Genomic DNA, 22,712 nt, shown 5'->3' on the forward strand with positions numbered 1-22,712 from the left:
GATGGACAGGGAAGCCTGGTGTACTGCAGTCCATGGGATCGCAAAGAGTCAGACATGACTGAGCGACTGAACTGAACTGACAACATGTAAAATGACTGCTCAAGAATTTTCTCAGTTCTATTTTAAAAATTCAGTCTTATATCTGTTTTAGCTCAACTAGCAACTGTTTTTTTGAAATGATCATTTTTAAACATTTCTCCTAATTTTGGTGAATTTGATAACAGCATATTGACCTTTTTTTTTGAAGTCTTTTATCAGTAAAGAGATTCATACCACAGTACATACTGGTGAAATGCTCTGATATCTGAAAAATACTTCAGGAAAAAAAAGTAAAAAAAATTGTGTGGGGCAGGCAAGAAGAATAAATGAGACAAAAACAGCTGAATATTAACCATTGAATTTAGATGATGAAACATGGTATATTATTATTCTACATCTGTGTGTATTCAAAAATTTCCATAAAGGGGAAGAGAAATTGGATGAAGGCAGTCAAATGACACAAACTTTCAATTATAAGATAAATAAGTACTAGGGATATAATGTACAACATGATAAATATCATTAACACTGCTGAATGTTATATATGAAAGTTGTTAACAGAGTAAATCCTAAGAGTTCTCATCATAAGAAAAATAAATTTTTTTTACTGTTTCTTTAATTTTATATCTATATGAGATGATGGATGATCACTAAACTTACTGTGATTATCACTTCATGATGTATATAAATCAAATCAGTATGCTGTACGTCTTAAACTATACAGTGCTGTATGTATATAGATTAACATAACTGGAAGAAGAAAAACAAGAAAAGTTCCATAATAAAATGTTTTAAAGAGTATTTCAATATTCTCTAAGAGATTTTCTTTAAAGATGCTGCTGCTAAGTTGCTTCAGCCATGTCCGATTTGGTGTGACCCCACAGCCGGCAGTCTACCAGGCTCTGCTGTCCCTGGGATTCTCCAGGCAAGAATACTGGAATGGGTTGCCATTTCCTTCTCCAACGCATGCATGCATGCTAAGTCGCTTAAGTCGTGTCTGACTCTGTGCCACCCTATGGACAACAGCCCTCCAGGCTCCTCTGTCCACAGGATTCTCTAGGCAAGAATACTGGAGTGGGTTGCCATTTCCTTCTCCCCTTTAAAGATGGAACTTTCACTAAACTACTGGCATGCTCTTTTTTTCTGACCTCTTCAAAACGCTGGCTTTCTATCAACCAGCAAGATTTTGACTCCAGGTCAATATAGGTTAGGGCACTACTAATAAAATTTACACTTGGAGGTGCTATAAATAATGCAATATGACACTGGGTATAAAAAAGGGAAGAACATCTTAATTATGGGGATATATTCCAAATTCTATTAATAATTTACTTTTCAAATTCTTAAAATCTAGTGTCAAGTTACATAAAAGGGATGGATTCCTCTAAATATTCTTCACTAAAGAAATTATACATATACCTACTTGGTATGGGAAGCACAACAGAAGGTGGAGGCTGGCCATGTCCTTGAGGAACAGGAAGTCTCATGCTGTGGCCAGGGCCTGGGCCTGGGCCTGGGCCGGGACCAGGGCCTGGGCCAGGGCCTGGCATTGGAGGCATTAACATTCCAGGAGGTGGTGGAGGAGGAAGCCCAGGAGGAGGTGGAGGGAAAGGAATCATGCTTGGCAGAGCAACTTCATCAACAACCAGGGGATCATTTCCATGATCAAACTGACAAAGGTCACCAAGTACACAAAATCCTCTTTCTGTAAGAATCAAAGATAAATTTCATTATGATCTACACAGAGTTCAGCAAACAAACAATTCCCTGAAACATCCACCAATCTGATTTATGGAGTGTTTTTTCTGCAAGGAATTTAAAGCCTTCTTAGTGTCACTCTGTTACCATTGCATACTCCTGAGGTAGGAACAGGTGTACTCTCTATTTTCTATACTGTGACATTATGCTTTGCTGAGATTGCAAATAATCAGGTCAAAAGCAGGCTATCAACCACTATCAGATTAACCCATTTGCTATTGAGTTTTCATAATAAAAATTCTGATATTTTAAATAACTTAACAAAGGTAGAGAGGATAAGGAATGTGAATTGGATGACCTACTTTCAACTATCTACTTTCATGATATTATTTTAAAGCAACCATTTTTGCTATAGGTTAAAACTTTAAATTATTCAACTGAGTATTATGTTCCAGGTTATTCACTGCAGAACTGTTCGTAACAGCAAAATATTTCAAACATCCCAAAAGTGTCATCAATAAGAAATCAGTTTAAACACATTTTTGTACATACAGAATACTAAGAAGTACTAAAAAAAAAACAAAACTGAAGAAGCTCTAGTTAATATATTTATACAGGAACTGCCAGGAAATAATGTTAAGTGAAAGAAAAACAAAATGCATAGTATGTATGAAGTATAAATAGTATAAAGTACAATAACATTTATGTTAAAAAAAAGTGGGGGAGAATGTGTTTTTATGTACACATGCATAGACTAAGTGGAAACATACCAAGAAACTAACAGCATTAAATTGGCTTTGAGAAGATCTTTGGGGCTGGGAGACCAGGGTGAGGGTGAGTTAATGCCTGAATCATGTGATTCTATTCCCTACTTAAAAATAAATAAAAAGCAAAAATATATACATTCTATATTTAAAGAAAAAATGTTATGATGTCTAGTCATTTGCTATAAATAATACAGGCCTGGGAGGAACTGTGGAAGTATACATGAAAACAAGATTGCCTATGAATTGACAACTGTTGATATGAGGTCACAAATACACTAGGATTAATTATATTACCTTGTGAATTTTTGTAAATATTTAAAATATTCCCATAATAAAAAATTAAAATAATTGCACACATAACACCAATCCATTCATCCAAATGGAAAGTTAGCCAAGTTAAAACTGTCAGTAGGTTACACATGCTTAACAAATCCCCAGGGTCAAACAGCACATAAAACAATGACAATTCCTAGTGTCTACCAAATTTGGTGGTGTACGTACAGTGTCGGAAGAGGAAAACAAAAAATAAATTAAAGGGTCAAATCTGAACACTATGTTAACAAGAGCCAAACTATTACATCCAACAAGTAAAGAAGCATATGCCGAAAGAGATTCTCCTCCTCATTCATCCCTTTTAATAAAATCCAGACTGTAATGAAACGGTATGCACTACTAGCAACATTTACTTTACTAGTACTTTGGGGTATAACATAAAAGAGAATTTACCATCATAATCTCTGCATCGCCTCTTTGGTGGTGGGTTTCGACCAAAAGAATTGGAAGAGCTATGATTATTATAGTAATTAGACCAACTCTCCGTTGTGTTTTCAGAGTGGTGCGCAGGTGCAATCACAGTAACAGTGCTGGGAATAGACTGTGCCCCCGAGGAATACTGCTCAGAAGAGTTCGGAGCTGGTGCAGACACAGGCACATAGGAGCTCTCCAAGTCATTCCTTTCACTCTTAAACTTTGATCTTTCCCTATGTTCTGCTTTGGAGACAAAGACAAGAAACAAATAAGACCAGACTTCTATGTTGTTAAACTATATTTATTTTCTCACAGAAAAGGAAAGATGAGAATACTGAAGTAAACTTAATGAGCTGTCCATATTTTAAAGTGCTCTCATTATTACTATAGTCTAAAACCAAGAACATCAACAATGTGATGGATCTTGACCAGTAACTTGTATAAAATGATCTTTTATAACATCAACATCAATACATAATGAAGAAAGATCAGTTTCTCTACTGACTTAGTAAGAATGCTAAGAACTGACTTTCAAACTGATATCCTAGGATATCAGAGGTTGGGATCCCAGTAATCTATTGCAATTTTTTTCTTTTTAAATACTCTAGCCAACCTTAAAGCAAATCAATTATTTTCAGGCAGTGGGTGTGGGTATGGAAAGAGGCAACCCTCTCCCACCAGTAATAGTTTTGTTGATTAAAGGACATATGTTTCAATTACACAAAATGACTTAAATTTAGACATGTCCTATGATACATGAACAAATAGCTTCTTCTTAGTCAAACTCCTTTGATGCCACCCTGAGAATAGAGCCCTGACCTTGTAACAAAAATCAAGTTTTTGTGACACAATTCAAGATTTCACATTGCTTAGACATATTAAAGGTTGCTTGTTGGTGTTCAGTCCCTAAGTCATGTCTGACTCTGCGACCCCATGGACTGCAGCACGCCAGGCTTCCCTGTCCTTCACTATATCCCGGAGTTTGCTTAGATTCATATCCACTGAGTCAGTGATGCTATCTAACCATCTCATCCTCTGCCGCCTCCTTCTCCTGTTGCCGCCAATGTTTCCACATTAAAGGTACGTTTACCTCTCAGTGGTGTTCTGACACCCCTGTGATACAAGACGAGCAACTATGGGGTTTCAGGGGAGCCACATGGACTCACCGACGCTCCTATTTGGATCCCGGTCCTTGCTGCGCCCCCGGCTCCGACTCCGGCTCCGACTGAGGCCTCGGCTCTTACTCCGGCTCTTGCTCCTGCCTCTCCTCCAGTCGTACTTCTCGCGGTACAGCTCATTCCGCTCGTAGTACCGGTCGTAGTCTCTCCACTTGCCGTCTTCTCTTTTCTTCTCCCGTGTCCTGTAATACACAGATATGAAAGCCATAGGTACACTGGAGCAAACAGGACAGAAAACAAATCTGGAACATGAATTATACTCTGTGATTCATCAAAATTCGTAACTTCTAAGCTTTTCCAGAGAGCCGTAAAACCACTGCATAATTTCTCTAATCCATTATATAAAAAGAAAAACATTCCCTTCAAGTATACTGGGTGGGGAGAAATGAAAAAAAGAGGTGAATCCAAAGCACGGGGAGGGGTAAAAGGAAAAACATATTTAAAACTAGAAAAGACAAAAAGTTCAAAACAAAGCATTCCTAAACAAAAACTAATTTTTTGATGGCAGGCTGATGAATCAACATATATACCACACCACTTGTAATATAAAATGCTATGGACAATGTTAATACTGAGCACCCCTAACCAAATGGAACATTTCATTAATATTCTCTAAGGACACTGCTCCCACCCCTGAGCTCTTGGGGAAAGCACATAATGATTACTGTTTATAAAAGGAAGAGAAAGTATGACAAAGACAAAAAACACAGGGAATGAGAAAAAAAAATTATTTCTTTAATCATTTTACAATGAGAGGAGTAGAACATATGTCAAAAATCCTGCTAATGTCCTTATAAGGTAACTGAAAAGTGAGTTATCAATGTCTTCCTAATTAAACACAAACCTTCGTTCACTAGATTCTGAACGAGTCTTCTGGGGACTAGGGTATTTCTTTTTTCTGCCATCTCGTTCTTCCTCTGCTGGCTCCTGAAATACCTACATGAAAATATTCATTAGAAACAAGAACAGTTCTTCCATAAATTATAAAACACCCACCTCATAAATCTTTCTGGCCACAAGAGAGGGCATAAATATACTGAAATACTAAAATCAAATCACACCCCCCAAAGTTGGTCAATGGGAAGAAGTAAAAAAAGATGTTGAAATTACTTTAACAGCAACATGTTAAATTTTAAATATCACCCTAATAGCAGTGTAGGAGGAAAACATTAATTCATTCTTTAAAATGTAATAGTAAAAATAACAAATCTCTACTTCTAAGTATCATATAGTAAAATGGTTTGTGTGTTTTCCTAATTACAAAATATACTCACAATATAATTCATTTGAGGAGAACTTTAGATTTATTTCATAGACAAAGTTTAAGGAACAAACGGTTAAGTTAACCACTGCTATAAAACTAAGTATTTCATGTGAATTATGGAAAAACGGTATCAGAATTATTGGAAATGTTAAGGCTTCTTTTAAAACTTAAAGTCAAGATTGACCAGAAATACAGAACTAGTGATTCTATTAGTTTTTTAAACACAAGTTAATCTCAAAGCAAATACATGGGACTTCCCTGGTGGTCCAGTAGCAAAGAATCCACCTGCCGATGCAGGGGACATGGGTGCAATCTCTGGTCTGGGAAGAGCCCACACGCCTCAGGGCAACTAAGCCCACGCATCACAACCACTGAGCCCAGGCACCTAGAGCCTGTGCTCCACAACGAGAAAAGCCACCTCAACGAGACGCCCGCACACCACAGCCAGAGAGGAGCCCTGCAGCTAGACACAGCCTACACGAGCAACCAAGACCCAGCACAGCCAAAAGTAAATAAGTTAAAAACATATACATGGCCTTTATTAGAGAGAAATTAAGACAAATGAGGACATTTGGAAGAGCTAAACAAACGCCCATCTAGTGAGAGGTTCATTTAAAAATACACAAATCAAAAAAAAAAAAAAAATACACAAATCAGGAAGTGAATGAATGGAACAAAAGATAACAATTTAGTAAAATCCAGGCAACATAATGGCAGCCACAATGTGACAACCATGTGGTGCTGACAAAAACATTCTACAATTATTAAACTATATTTAAAAAATCATTCTACCAATTCACAGAAAATTCAGAAGATGCAATCACCAAAATCGAGTCAAAAACTCCAATTTCTGGAGCAAATGATTCAGTTTTTTGCTGAGCAAAAATGACTTGCTCAGTTTCTTCAACAAAATAAAATTTAAGGGAAAAAAGGGGGTGATGAAAAGAAGAGATATATAGGTAAGCAGGAAGCAGGGGGTTAATATAAAGAGATTTAAAAGATAACAACTTGGAGAACTTCATCCTTCTTTTTGCTTTTGTATATCCTCTGAAGTTTTTTCTAATGGACATCTATTAATTCACGCCTTGAATTTTCCTCATTTTAGGGAAGTAATTTTCTAAACTACTAATTAGCTTTTCTAATGGGAAAATCTATTCTTAAAAAGTTAAAGGACCCAAAATAATAAAAACATAAAGCCAAACAAAAACCTGTGATGAATGTTCATAGCAGTATTGTTTATGATAGATAAAAAGTATTAACTATTTGCCTATTAATACAAATATCCATCAACTGATGACTGGATAAAGAAAATGTGATATATTCATAAAATGGCATATTATTCAGCCATGAAAAATAAAAGAAGTCCTGATACATGTTACAGTGTGGAGGAACCTTTTAAGTGTTATGCTAGACAGAAGAAGCCAGCCACAGAAGATTACATACTGTGTACTTCCACCTATATGAAATGTCTAGAATAAGCAAATTTAATGAGATTGAAAATAGTTTAGTATATTGCCTGGGGTGGGGACTGGGACTGGAAGCATTTGGAAGTAATGGCTTAATGAGCATGAAGTTTCTTTTTTGGATGCTGAAAATGTTCTAAAAAAGTCAAAGGGCATGCACAATATGAATGAATCTCATATAAAAATAAGCTAAGGAAGCTAGACAAAAGAGTATAAGACTTTTACATCCAGGGAGCATCCAGTAGGTTAAGGAAGCTAAATTAATTGTTCCCATGGGTATGGAAAACATACAAAGATCAAAAAATCCAAAGCAATATGGGTGAAGTCTTATTCAGCATCCTGCAGTACATTGCCAAACATGATTTTTAATCTCAAGTATACTTAAGTCGAGAATAAATGGGTGCTTCCTTGCTATATAAATAAAATGCTTGATTTGTACAGATTTTAAAAAGTCTATATTATTCTTATTACATAAAATGAAAAAACCAAGAATACACTGTATCCCTGGTAGCTGAGACGGTAGAGCGTCTGCCTACAATGTGGGAGACCTGGGTTTGATCCCTGGGTCGGGAAGATCCCTTGGAGAAGGAAATGGCAACCCACTCCATGGGTTAGAAAATCCCTTGGACTCAGGAGCCTGGTGGGCTACAGTTCATGGGGTTGCAAAGAGTCAGACACGACTGAGCGACTTCACTTCTTTATACTGTATTAGAAATAAGAATAGCAGTAATCTTGGCATGAGGGAAGTGAGAGGGAATACATAAAGAATTACAAAAAAAAAGACAGTTCAGTCAACTTTATTATTTAGATCTTGACTCAAACAAATGAGGGAAAAAATGGACATTTATGAACAATTAGCAATTTAAACACTGGATATCTGATATTAAGGAGTTACTGTTACTTTTATATACGAAAATATTTGGAGGCTTTAAAAATATAACCTTTTAGAGATACCTACTAAGTATTTATGAGGATGGCAAGTGGCTGAAGGTACAAAAAAAGACAACTTCCTCCCTTCAATGTTATCTAACAATTACTATAAACTATTATAATTTACACACTATTCTACCAGCTATTATTTGTCAGTAATAACAAGTTATCTATAAAAGCTAAGAAAATGGAAAAAATGCCAGACATTTGGGATAGTATACATAAAAGCTGAAATCCATTTTCCATAATTTTCAAAATTAGGATTTACTGCAAAGATACAAAATGAAATAGTGTAACAATTTGTTTTTAACTGTTCTTTCAAAACTCAAGATAATGTAATTTTCCTCATTCAAAGGAGCTATCTTTCAAACAGACACTTTCAATCCACTGACCTTCAATGACTCTAAAAAAGGACACATGTTGCAAAAATTTTAACTTATTATACAAAGATTTAACCTATACCTTTAAAAAAAAATTTCCCTGACCGGGGATTAAACCAATGCCCTCAGCAATGAAAGCACGGAGTCCTAAGTGCCGCATGCTGCATGCTTAGCTGCTCAGTCGTGTCTGACTCTTTGCGACCTTATGGACTGTACCAGGCTCCTCTATCCATGGGACTTTCCAGGCAAGAATACTGGCATGGGATGCCATTTCCTTTTCCAGGGGATCTCAACTCAGGGATCGAACCTGCATCTTCTTCCATGTTTCCTGCATTGTAGGCAAGTTCTTCACCCACTGAGCCATCGAAGAAGCCCTAAAGTGAAAGCATTAGTCTCTTGGTCCGGACCGACTCTTTGCGATCCCATGGACTTTAACACACCAGGCTCATCTATCTATGGAATTCTCCAGGTAAGAATATTGGAGTGGGTTGCCATTCTCTTCTCCAGGTAATCTTCCCAACCCAGGGATCAAACCTGGGTCTCCTGCATTGCAGGCAGATTCTTTACTATCTGAGCCATCAGGGAAGCCCAAGGGCATGTTGCCTTCCCATCAGGGAATAAACCCCGGGCTCGCTCCCGCATGGGGATACTCACCACTATACTAACGAGGACCACCAGAATTCCCTAACCTATAACTTAAACCAAAAATTATACATTATCCAATATAGAAGAAAAGTTTCTTCGTATTTGCATTACCTGAAGAAACATACTGGGAGCCCATTCTTCTTTTAACTGATATGTAGCTGACTTACAATGGTGTGCTAATTACCACTGTACAGCAAAGTGATTCAGTTACACACACACACACACACACACACACACACACAACTTCATATTCTTCTCCATTATGGTTTACCATCACAGGATACTGAATATAGTTCCCTGTGCTGCAGAGTAGGACTATGCTGTTTATCCATTTTGTGTATAAAAGTTTACATCTGCTAAGCCCAAACTCCCACTCCACCCCTTCCCCAGTCCCCTCCTCCTGTGCGGACCCATCAGTCTGTTCTCTATGTCCAGTTAAAAGAGAATAGCTTTTACAGAGGTCAACTACCAACTAAGAATGATACTGGTAATAAGACCTAAGAAGTCCCTGCAAGCGAAAGAAAACTTTACATTACCTCTTCTTTAATTTCTTCTTTTTCTTGGACTGGTGGTTTTGGCTCAGGCTTAACTGGTTCCAAAGGAGGAAGGTAGTTCTTAGTATAGAGACTTTCAAATAGCTTATCCACAAAACCTGAAGTTTCTAAGGAGAAGAAATAATATGTAAATGTTACACAAAGGGAAATGGGGAATGACTAGTAGATAACCAAACGTTTGACAACACACTGTATCGGCAAAGCTGAGGAAAGTGGGACATCTGATTCACAGCTGGTGGAACTAAAAATGAGTCTACCCCTTATGGGGGAGAATCCCACTTCTGGGGTTTAAAACCCTTTAAAGATACTTGCACATGTACAAAATGATTTATATGCAAGATTGCCTGTTTGAGTATGTAAAAGATTGGCTACAACCCAAATTTCCATGAATAAGAGACTATTTAAATAAATCATATGACAATCAAACAATAACACACAGAGGCTATACAAAGAATGAGTACTGATAATATCAACGCTCCAAGATATAAAATTAAATATTGTATCTATATATTTGCATTAAAGAAAACTCTGAAAGGACACAAAAATGATAAAGTAATGCACTGGGGGTGGGAAGGGATCAGATGAGGTGAGACAGACTTTCATGATATACCTTTATATTGTTAGATTAACTAAATTGCCTACTCAAATATTTAATTTAAAATATTTTTAAATTAGTTGAAAAATAAATTTTGACATGAGAATGGTATGAAAATATCATTTTGTGTTTTAAGTAAAACATGAAAAAGGCTGCTCTATTTTGTAACTTTTTCAGACTCTTTAATGGAGAGAACCAGAGAAAGTTATTAAAAATTAAATGTCAAGATATTTACGTTATTTAAACCAAATTCAAGTCACCTCCATGGGTCCTACCCCTCAGGAAGAGCTACAGAGGACATTAAAGGTATAATACAGATTCTATTTACACCGCAACTGCTACACGTTTTATACAAATAGCTATTTCTAAAATGTCAAATTTTTTCTTCAGAAAAGCATCTTTTCATAAACTTTTTAGGTTATTAATTTGTGTAGTAAGCATTTTCCATGATTATAAAATGGTAAGCTCTTCTTACACATAACTTTAAGACAAATTAATCAGACCATTCAAAAGACTTTATGATCAGAAGACTGTTTTCACCTGCCTCTGCATTTCTAAAGCACTTTTTAAAACATGTATTACTTTTGTAATTTAAAATATATACATGACTATCTTTAATTAAAACTAAGCAATATAAATTAATACATTTAGAAAAAACTCATTTGTACTGAAAGAATTCTGTATTAATTTTGTATAAAAAGCCTTAAAAATGCATAAAAAATATGTAATCCTTTGTTTTAGACTGAGAAGCCATATGACTTATCTTTTCTTTCTCAGCAGATACTTGAGCTAAAGGATCTTTTCTCATTATTAACAACTATCTCAACTAGTAAATATAAAATATCCACATTCCTGTTTGTCCATTCAACAATATTTATTGAGTATCTTCTACATGTCAAGTCTGTAGGTTCCGAGTCTCCAATCTTAACAAAGGAAAAGACAAACGGGAGGTGGAGAGAGACACACACAGATAAACAGGCAGATTAACATATAACATGACAGGGAGTAACAAATGCCATGAAAAAATAATAAAGCAAAAATGGGAAGAGGAGAGCGTGACCTATCCTGTATACAGGATGTTCAGGGGAAACCACTCTGAGAAGATGACATTTGACAAGAGGCCAGAAACCATGAGAAATCGTGTTTCAAGCAAGGGTAAAACAGTGTTCAAAAGCCCTCAGTTGGGAACATGTTTGCCATGCTTTACAAAACAGCAAGGTGGTCCATGTGGCTAGAATGAAACAAATGACAGGGAGTGGTAGGAGATGAGGTTACAGAAGCAGCAGGGAGGCACCCAGGAAGCTCTGCAGACTAGGAACAAGATTTTGCTAAGATAAGAAGTTAAAGACACACAGAGAAGAGGAGCATGCCCATTTCTTCTTGCATCAAGAAGCCCCAGTCAAGAAGGAGAAAAAGTTACCTTCATTGTCTTAATAAACAGTAAGAATAAGCAGCTTCATTATCTTTAAAATTGTTACTCTTTAACCATTAACTAGATTCTACCACAAGCTCCAAGGATTCTTTCACTTAAAAAGTACTTGAATTACCACTGCCTCAATATTGGAGAGGAGCAGAGTAGGAAAGGGAAAAAAGTTTTGCCGAATACACAATAAATAATTAAGCATGAATAGGTATATTCAAGTATTTGAAGGGCTCTGACCAATTTCTTTCCTTTCAAGCTTTATCTTTAAGATTTTATCAGGAAGTTTTAAATTTAAAATCTCTATTTAAATACTCGGTTGAAGGCCTATAATAATTACCTTTTTGTAAAAATACGTCAAGTTGATCGGCACAAAAGGCTTTCAATTCTTTCTCAGGTTTGTCCTTCTTGACCAGTGCTACAACATAGTTGGCTAAGGCTGAAGGGTCAGCATCACATCTAGTTAGACAAAGAGAAAACAAGTATTTTTAAACATTTTTTTTTTTTTCAAATACTGATGTCATTAATGAAACCACCCCCGTTTTGGGAGGCTTCAAGTAAAAAACTTTGTTTTAAAAAATGACTGCAAACATAGGCGACTATCGTTAACAAAGAGCATATTTATATATATACTATAGTTAACTTTTTCTTTTTCTGCTTATTTTTATAAAATAATGTGCCTCCTATTTTCAATGTTCCAATTATACTCAGAACTTTGGAATGAATCTATATTTACTTGCTCTCAATGGTAATAGGGAAAGGGTGGCAATGGACTCTTAAGGTGCAGCTTGACTCCCAGGCTGTAGAAGTGCTGTAGATCTCCTCAGGAACTCTCTGTTCTGAGTGATCAATGAAGAAGAAGTAGGGCAAGTGATGGGACAGCTTTTCCATTCTCTGTAATGCCAAGCACCAGCATCTAAAAATGGCAATTTCTACCTCTAATCTTCTCAGTGAGTATCTTAAGGATCATTTTAAGACAAAAAGTAAGAACACAAAAAGCATGTCACCTTAAATTTTATTGGCAAACACTTCAGCAGCTATTAGGAAGAAAGAAAAGATTGGGGAGTTAGAAAGGATAAGAGAAGTGGTAAAAGGGCAGCAGAGATAACCTTTATCTACGTCACTTTTTTTTCTAGTCAGTAGTAACCTGACTTTGACATTCCAAATTATCTCTTATGCCAGGGCAGCACAAGATCCTTGAGTTGCCAACTCCTAATGTACAGCAATCTGCCAGACTTGACATTTTATATATATTACAAGTAATAGAAAGTTTTCTTCTTATATAAACAAATACATACACATGCTTATATATTTATATTCTATTTTCCCCATGAATGTACACTTAAGTAGCATATATCCTTTGTGGCTTCACAGCACTGTTGTGAAGATAAAATGAAAAAACTCAGAATGACAAGAAGTAAAATCATTATGCAAGCAAAATGATTATATCCCTATAAAACACTAATCTTATTCTATGATCCTTGGGCCTCTACTATAAATCAGAAAGTTAAAAAAGTTTCAGCTCAAGCTATCAATCACATTTCCAATAAGTTTATGATATTAGTAAGCAAAAAACACCACCAACACCCTTACTTCCCTTCTAGTGTATACTTTTAAAACATTTATGTACCAAATTCTAAGAGTAAATTTCAATTCTATCAATTTTACAAAACTCAAAACTAATTTTTAAAAAATGATGGGCAAATGTCAAAGTGCACTAGAAGTCTAAGTACACAGATGATGAGTTATGTATTACTTAAAAGAAAGCTGGAATCCTTAAATAAAATGATTATATTTTGGAGAATTATGAACAGATTACCTTAATAAATCCAACTGCTAAATTCTAAAATGGACATATACCATCTCCACTTATATTCTAAACACAAAGAGAAAGGATTTTTTTATTTAAATAACTAAGAATGGCAGAAAAGAAGCAATGTTATTTCCCTGATGTTATGGGAACCTTCAAGGAGTCTCAGGACCTAACAGGTATAACACTGGGTAAGAATATGAGGTTTCCAGTGAGAAACAGGTGAAACTCAGATTACTGGAAAACGAGGTGAGTTAAACAAATCCAGGTATCTTCTACATATAGTTAGTATTCAGACTAATAAACAAATACAGAATTAGGTTGTTTCTGATGAAATACATTTTGATGGAACAGTGATAAAACTCAAGATGAATAGTTACAAGGTAGGAGTAGACACCAAGAAAAGACTGATTATAGATTCTAAATATTTGTTTAATGTGAGTGAACAACTGATTGTTAATAAATTGTTAATAAATGATTCTGCATAAAATACAAAAAGCACGTTTACAGCCAAAGGAATGGGACCATTTAAATTTAACAGCTCCTAGTGGAAACAGTGGCTGACTTTATTTTTCTGGGCTCCAAAATCACTGCAGATGGTGATTGCAGCCATGAAATTAAGAGACTCTTTCTCCCTGGAAGGAAAGTTATGACCAACCTAGACAGCACATTAAGAAGCAGAGACATTACTTTGCCAACAAAGGTTCATCTAGTCAAGCTACCATTATAGTAGTATACTATACTATCCTATAATAGTATACTATAATAGTAGCTATACTATAATGGTAGCTATGGTAGTAGCTATACTATAATAGTAGCTATGGCACCAACTTTCCTGGAGAAGGAAAAGGCTACCCACGCCAGTATTCTGGCCTGGAGAATTCCACGGACTGGATAGTCCATGGGGTTGCAAAGTCAGACATGACTGAGAGACTTTCACTGACATGGACATGATACCAATACTAACACTAGACCAAAACGACTTTCAGAAGTATGTCACAAAAATATGAGCATGACTAAGACCCTTGATAGGTTACAAGACAAATGCAGGGCCACTTCCTACTTCTCTTACAAAAACAGTACCCAAAGAGTATTTAAAACCGTTTAGCTCTTGGGACTTCCCCGGTGGTCCAGTGGCTAAGACTCCACTCTCCTAATGCAGGGGATCTGGGTTTCAATCCCTGCTCAGGGAACTAGATCCCATGTGCCGCAGCTAAGAGTTCACATGCTGCAATGCAAGATCAAAGATCCCATATGCTGCAATTAGAACCCAGTGCAGCCAAAATAATTAATTAATTTTTTTAAAAAACCCTTTTAGCTCTTCATTTATAACCAAAGCTTATGGAAATTCATTTCTGCTTAACTATAGGGACAAAGTATATCTTGGAAAGAGATTTTGAAATTATGGGGCCATGGCTATGTTAAACACACGTTTCTAGACAAAAAGGGGTTTCCATCATAACAAAGAGATTAGAAAAGGTAATAACATCCACCAAAACGTACTATTCTATAGTCTCTAAAAGGTCTTAACAGCATGTGTGTGCGTGTGCTATGTCGCTTCAGTTGTGGTTTTTTGCAATCTTAAGAACTGAAGCCCACCAGGCTCCTTTGTCCATGGGATTCTCCACGCAAGAATACTGGAGTGAGTTGCTATGCGTTCCTCCAGGGGATCTTCCCAACCCAGGTATCAAACCCACATCTCTATATCTCTTGCACTGGCAGGTGGGTTCTTTACCACTAGCCCCACCTGGGAAACCCCTTAACAGCATGATCAATTATTATTCACTTTACAGATGCCTAAATTTGTAAATATGTAAAGACAAATCAAGTGATCCATTCAAGACCAGGGAGACAGCCTACCTGTGGAACTAAAACTCAGTTTCTATTCCATGCAAGTAAAATCTATCACAGCATATACATTTTTTCTAATGTTTATCTGCATGACAAATTAATGTTTTCTAAGCCTCAATCAGTAATCACCTTTCAGTTAAAATAAAGAACCATTAGAAGTTTCCTAAAGTTTAATGGAAGTTACAAATGAGGATTCTTTAAAATTCACATCTTGCATAATGTTCTACAAACATGTTTCCATTATCTATTTTTATTTAAAAGAATAAAAATTGCTTAGAATGAATTTTTATCACGAGAAGTTAACAGAAATAGTGCCCAGAAATGTCTTATCTGTAAAAATCTCAAATGTCTTTTTTCTTCTTAATGAAATCACCATTGCAGGTATTGACACATCCACTGAGCTATCAACTCAGTCTTACAGATACTTTTAGTAATCTGATTTTCTCGATGTGCTTAGCTGGAGGCTACTGTACTACTACTATTGTGTAGGAAACAAAAATATTGGTACTTCCACGTCTTTTCAAATGAAAGCTTTCATATTCCCCATCATTAGTTAGGGGCTCTCATGAATGAAGATGATGTGGAAGAAAATACCCCGAGATTTATCTGGAGGGGAAAAACAGACGTTTCTCAGTTGCAAACACCATTGTGATACTTGGAACTATACAGCTCCTAGCACAGTAGCCACCAGCTAAGCACACTCAGAAAATGAGACTACTTAAAAAAAAAAAAATCACACTTTTCTAATTGTGACCAACCTAAATACACATATGAGGACATTGATTAGACATTTACTAAATGTTAAGGAAATGCCAAGCTTCTTGCTGGGAAATGGAGTTACTTTGAGCAAGACAGACCTTGCCCTCAGTCACAAGGAAATGAAAAAATAATAATTATAGTACAAAATATCAAATGGCTAAACAAAGAGATTATTAATGAAGTAACAATACTGTGAGAGGATGAGAGAAGACATTGGTAGGAAACGAGGCTATGAAGGCAATATACGGCTCCTAGCCTATAGCAAATGGGCCAGGGAGAGTGAAGTCAGAAACATTTAGGAGTCAGACCAAAGGATATAAGAACAAATACGTTCCTAACTTAGTATACTAAAACTTGCCAAGAAGTCTTTGGGCCAGAATATAAGTCTTCTATGAAATAGTGAATGGTCTCCTTAAACACGTCCCACAGAACTTTAGAGGGACATCAATTCTTTGAAGCTACTACATACATTTTAGAAAATTATCAGTACTTTCCAGTCTCAAGAACATACCTACAAAATACTCATTTTATCCTTGCAGTTCATTTATTAAGAGGTGAGATCTAACAAGCTGCTACACGGTGATTTTTCTTCCCATTTGGGCAACTGCAGAGATTTCTAGTCAAAATTAATTTGGTAAGGATTGCAAACATGCAAACAGCATGTAAACTCTAGAGTTCAACCCAAATATACACCCCCTGACCACTGCATCAATAGAATCATCCCAACGAACATTATTGTGTCTTTTCCATCATACTCAGAAATGACACAAAGTTAATGTTTTACAGCATTTTTTTTTTTTTTTTACAAAGATCTTGATATGGCCTAAACTCACAGAAACTGCACATCAAGTCAATGGCTTTCTCTACCAATTCTTGTCTAGGGCCTGCAATGAGAATCTGTCATGCACTAGACTGATTATTCTTTAAGTGGCAGAAGGACTTAACACTAGTATTAATAAGTATTTCTGCAAAAAGAGTTTAATATATTTTCACATTTCAAAAACCATAAAATTCACTTATATTTAATGATTCTGGTACATAAAGTACTTTTTATAGTCTGCACTATAATACTCATATTTGTGAGATAGGTAAAAGGTTAACATAATTAATTGTTTAACACAGAAAGGTGAGAAAACTCTCCAAAGTCAGTGACTCAAATATAGATCTAGAAACTAAATGCCCTGCATCGCACAATGATGCTCTACCAAAACAGATGACAGATAAATGAATGAATGCAACTGCCCAGAAAGTATTATAAACCCTATCACTCTCTTCAAAACATGTATCAAGGCAATTTTTTGTGGTTGTTCATAGCTTTTTTCTTTCAGTTTGAGATATAATTGACATAAAGAACTATGTATGTCCGAATTGAACCAGCATTAATGATTTTACTTACATATATGAAATGCTACCATGATAAATTAAGTGAACATTCATTTCACATAGATACAAAATAAGAACAAAAAACACATTTTTTCCTTGTCATGAGAAGTCAGGATTTTATCTCAACTTTCATATGTAACACACAGCAGGGTTAATTATATTAATCATGCTTCACATTCTTAGTACTATATATCTTGTACCTTGAAGTCTGTACCTATTTACTATCTTCAAACTCTCCTCCGGCCAACCCCACCTCTGGTAATCATAAATCTGATCTCTTTTTCTATGAGTTTGTTTTTGAAGTAAAATTGACTTAAAACACTTATATTAGCTCCTGGTGTACAACGCTGTGATTTGGTATTTCTATACATTACAAAATTATTATCACAAGACAAATTTTTACAATAAACCTAATAAGCAGCAGTGAATTAGATGTACTTATACATATTAAATATATATAAAATAAAAATAACTTAAAACATTCCTCATTAAAGACAACATTTTTGGTAGAAATGCATGTTTGTTATTAAAAAATGCTTGCTTGAATGTTTTCTAAATTTGTAGAAATTTCTCCACTGGCTGATTTATCCTCTAGATTTACTTAGAATCTTATCTTTAAGGAGTCTGATAGTTCAAGTGAGCAGTTACTTGTAATAAAAAGAAATCATGACATGTCCTACCCATGTATAATCCCTACATAGTCTCTATAACTAGGATATCTAGAAGATTTTGAAACTGAAGAAAGATGAGGACCCCAGACAAGATCTGTGAGTTCATACTATTCATGCAGCAGTAGGAAGAGAGAGAAACTCCTGGACTAAGATGGTTTCTCTCCCTTTTACTGCACTGCCAATGAAAATGGTACTGGGTGGCCCACAGCTAGTTAAGGAGTCATTTCTTCTAGTCTCCCTCCTCCTGTCCCTCCTCTAATAAGGTAACAAATATGTCCCACATCTACAAAAGGAGTGGAAACAGATAAGCTCTAACAGTATGAGATTCCTAATTTGTCTATGGGGCACAAACACATACAAACGAGACTGGTTTCATAATATTCTGTTACATGACTTCATTTCACTAATGACAAGGTGGACCATACTAAAAATCCCTAAAAATCAAGAACTTTTATAATTCAGTTACTTTTTTTTTTTTTGACCATCTATGTGGCTTGCAGGATCTTAGCTCCCACAATAGGGATTGACCCAGGTCCACGACAGTGAAAGCACAGAGTCCTAACCACTGGAGCACCAGGGAATTCCCTAAATTTAGATAATTTTAAATTAAGCTAAATAAGAAAGTGCAACAGGAAATCATGTACACAGCTACAGTCTGATTAAAACATATCCACTGCAACTACATTATATGAAAGCCTGACAACTGCTCTGAAATGCTATGTTGTAGCAACATGCCAATCTCCCATGATAATTTTCTTGAATCTGGAATATGAAAAAGTAAACTTAAAAATACAACCCACTTCAGCATATCATTTCTTACATTTTAGGATGTCTAGACAAAAAAAATCTCCCATGACAACATATTAAGAATGAGAATATATGTGACATTTGCACTTGCCTTTACTATTTATTAACACTTTCACCCAAAACCATTACCTATATGAGTTAAAAATAAGCATTTGTTTTGTAGTTTATTTTGTAATTTGTAGTTCTAGGAAAATCATCTCTATTATTAAGTCTAAGCAGTGATTTCAGATTTTTCTTAACACTAAAAAAGTAACAAAAATTTAAAAGAGGCATGATGTGAGCTTTACGTTGAACATGTAACTCAAAACAAATGGGGAAACTAATCATTTTGAAAGATAACTTTTACCCATGAAAATTACAGAATATATATGAACAAAATCAGCACAAATAGTCCAAAAAATCTGGTGAAAACACCCTAGGGAGACTTAAGTTCCCACCCAAACTAAATTCTGACAATAAGAAAAAAATCAAAAAACATTACCCAGATCAAAACATCTTAGGGAGCTTTAAAAAAATAATTAACTATAATATTAAAACTTGTCACCTGCTACTCAAGACATAAAACACACATTTAATACTTTCAAAAGTATTACCAACATTTAATACTTTCAAAAGTATCTACCAACCAACTAAAAACACAAAGGTTCTCCTGTTCTGTATTTTAATAGACCTTTTTCTATTCTTAGCCTCTTCCATATACAGTCAATTTCACAAACTCTTACTTCATGATTTCCCACCTTCATCACAATCCATTTCCACCTTTGTGCTCCAATCTTGATACTGTATGTTGGAAAAGTATGATGCACACTTAAGAGGCCCATATTCTTCTATAAAACTTTTAAGTGTGCCCAGAAGTCATTTGCAGTTTACTTAGACCATCACTAATGTAAAACTCAGAAGCCCTTAGAGTATACTCATTCATACCTGTGCTCTAGTCATAACACACATCCTCAGAAAGCAAATACCACTTCAGACATCAAAATTCCCCTAATGCTGTCTCACTTTCCCACCCTACCATCTTCACAAGGCTGACACAATGGACTACAGATGAGTCTTCCTAGGTGTTACCATCCCACCCCAAGAAACCCAAATAGCAAAACATCAAGTTAGTTAACAGGGTTTCTCAGGAGCACAAGCAAACAGACAAACAGGGAAGTAGCAGTCTCCTACCAACCAACTTCACCACACCTCCACACCTCCCGAATTACCCTTTATTTCCACCTCTGCAAAAACTCAATTTTTCCACTAAAACTATCTGATCTAATGAATCAAAGCCTGCCCATCTCTTCTTGTACTCCTTTTCTTTCAGCCAGAAAGCCCTCACCTCCAGTAGGAGGAAAAGTAATAAGTAGAAATGACAAAGGGGCAGCAAATGATTCCTTTCAATCCCTCCCCATGACTTCTTTCCCAAGAGAGTTAGATACCACCTCCTCCTACCCTCCTTCCAGCTTTTCCTCTTGGCTCACGGAGATACCTTTCAGAGACTACCTATACCCCAGTGTCCCAAATTAACACTTCACCATCTCATCCCTTTAAAACGGTTACAAAACCAACAAAAAGTTCATATCTTCGCTATTCCTTTATTTCAAGGGTCCCAACAGTATTTCCACCATACTACTCCAGATAACAGAAACAAACCCCTCACCAATAATCCTACAGCCCAATCCTCTCAGCATTTACAAAACTCTTTCTTTCCACTACCCGTTTCATTATTCCAATACCTGCATCTAAAAATCCCTTGGTGCTGCCGGTATACCCCTTTCAGCCTGTCCTCCAATAATATTACATACTCGAGTAGTCCTTTCAACCCCCAAACAAACTTACAAAAATCTCATTTTTCCCAACCCCTAATGGTATTTAAAAATCATCAGCTCTCTTGGCACTATCAACTCCTCAATAATAGCATCCCTTAATAGCCTTATCAGATTCCTAATAATTCCCCAAACACTTCAGTGTCCACAAATCCCTATCCACTACCCTATTTTAATTCAATATTTTTGAACCCTTAGAACTCATCAGTAATAGCTATAAAGCCCTCAATGTCCCTACTCTCCTTTTCTCCCTTCATGCTTCCAAAAGGCCCCCAATACTCCGCTTCTAGATCTTTTAGTCCCGGAATAATACTGTTTGTAAAACGCTTGATATCCTGCTACTCCCTTCAAGATCCCGATATTCAAATTCTAAAACTCAAGAGCCCCGATTACTCTCTCAGTTCTCAAAGAGCAGTATTTTAAATTCCCTCACTTCCCGCTCCCCCTTTGAGCACCCTAAAACGTGTATTTCAAAAGCCCTCGCTGTCCTCCCCGCCCCCCCGCCCCGTTCCCAGAGCCACACCGCCTCTACGTCCCTTTCTCTCCTCCCCCCACCCCCCCACAATGGTGATAGTACTACAGAGAAGACGTCGCCGGGACCTCCCGACCGCGGCCCCTCCGCTCCGCCCTCCCCCACGCCGCTTCCCCTCCCCCCACGCCCCCGCGGGCCCCCAACGCCCACGTTCGCCAGCCCCGGCCCAGCCTGCCTCACTCACATCGGCTCCAGTAACTTGGCCAGCCAGGACTTAAGGGCATCCACATCCTCTATGAGCATGGTGCAAGGAAGGCGGGCTCGGCCGCCGCTCTTGTTCGGGCCTGCCGCGAGTCGCCCCTAGCCGCCTCCTCACGCCTTCTTCACAGCTCCGGGTGCCTCAGCCCACCGGGCATCTTAGGAGACTTCAACCTACTCCCCCGGCCGGGGCCTAACAGGAACTAACCCAAGAGCCCTCACTCAACCTAGCCCGACGGCACAGGAGGGTGGGAGATAGCGTCGAGTGGCGAGCGCTGGAACCAATAGGAAAGAGAGGGCCGTGCACGCAAAGCCAATGAACAGGCTCGTTCGCCCCGCCCGCCGGTCGTACCCAGTAAAGGAGGAGGGATTTACCAAGGTAGGTAGAGAGCTTACGTGAACTCCTGGTGCAAGATGGTATCTTGGAGAAGGTGCTGTGGCTCTTAAAGGGGCCGCGGCACTTTTTTTTTTTTTTTTTTTTTTTAAACCACGCCGCCGCCCGCCGCGGAATACCGGTGTCTGCTCTTGGGAGTGCCTGGGGGAACCTGGTGAGCCCCTCAGCCTGGTTCCTTCCTCCCGTTTTTTCCTGGAAACACACACTAGTGTCCCGAAATGACTCAGCTGTAGTAAATCTGCAACATAACGTGCAATACGTTCACGTTCGACACTGTGCACAGATCGCAAAATTTTACTTTTTTTCCTCACACGCTCATTTTGTTCGGCACACATGCTGGTATCTTTTGCTGCTGTGCTTAAATTATGCACAATGCTATGGCAACCCTGCCTTGGACTCCAATAATCGTCATTTTAAAAACGTGGCGCAACGGTTGCAGAAGACAGAGGCCATTTCAATTTTATCAGTATTTTTAGTATATTCTCTACAAGGGAGAAAAAGAATTCCATTTTAAAAAAAAATTCTCTTTTCATTGCTTGTCTAAAGTTCGATGGGGATTTTGTGCAGGGAAGATGTTGGTCAGCAAAAAAGTTTTTAAAAATAATGTTTAAAAAATTGAAATCACTGAAATGGGCAAATTGGTTTGTACTAGATGAAAAATTTCCTTTTGGAGTTTTGAAATGACTGGCTTGGCACTGGTGTTAGAATTTTTATTCAACAACGATTAGTGAGCACCTGCTGTATACCAGCACTGTGTAAGACCCTGGGATTCCAGTGGTGAGCAAAACAAACAGTCCTTCCTCCCAGAAAGCTGAA

General features: G+C 37.0%; 1 protein-coding gene across 5 annotated transcripts in view; it reads right to left on the reverse strand.

Annotated features, from left to right (window-relative positions):
* RBM27 (RNA binding motif protein 27) overlaps positions 1-21,748 on the reverse strand; it is a 57,210-nt gene extending 35,462 nt beyond the window's left edge. For 2 of the 5 annotated variants that reach the window (XM_043465106.1, XM_043465103.1), the window contains exons 1-7: positions 21,489-21,747; positions 12,021-12,139; positions 9,648-9,772; positions 5,274-5,365; positions 4,418-4,611; positions 3,231-3,491; positions 1,463-1,744 (exon numbers count right to left, since the gene is read on the reverse strand). In XM_043465106.1, coding sequence (XP_043321041.1) covers positions 1,463-1,744; positions 3,231-3,491; positions 4,418-4,611; positions 5,274-5,365; positions 9,648-9,772; positions 12,021-12,139; positions 21,489-21,547 — 1,132 coding nt within the window. In that variant the 5' untranslated portion in view covers positions 21,548-21,747. Of the gene's footprint in view, positions 1-1,462; positions 1,745-3,230; positions 3,495-4,417; positions 4,612-5,273; positions 5,366-9,647; positions 9,773-12,020; positions 12,140-21,488 lie in introns of all 5 variants that reach the window. The other 3 variants (XM_043465105.1, XM_043465101.1, XM_043465104.1) reach the window with 2 other exon arrangements.
* Between the last annotated feature and the right edge of the window lie 964 nt (positions 21,749-22,712).

Source organism: Cervus canadensis, chromosome 4 (genome assembly GCF_019320065.1).
Source record: "Cervus canadensis isolate Bull #8, Minnesota chromosome 4, ASM1932006v1, whole genome shotgun sequence".
Classification (NCBI taxonomy): domain Eukaryota; kingdom Metazoa; phylum Chordata; class Mammalia; order Artiodactyla; family Cervidae; genus Cervus; species Cervus canadensis.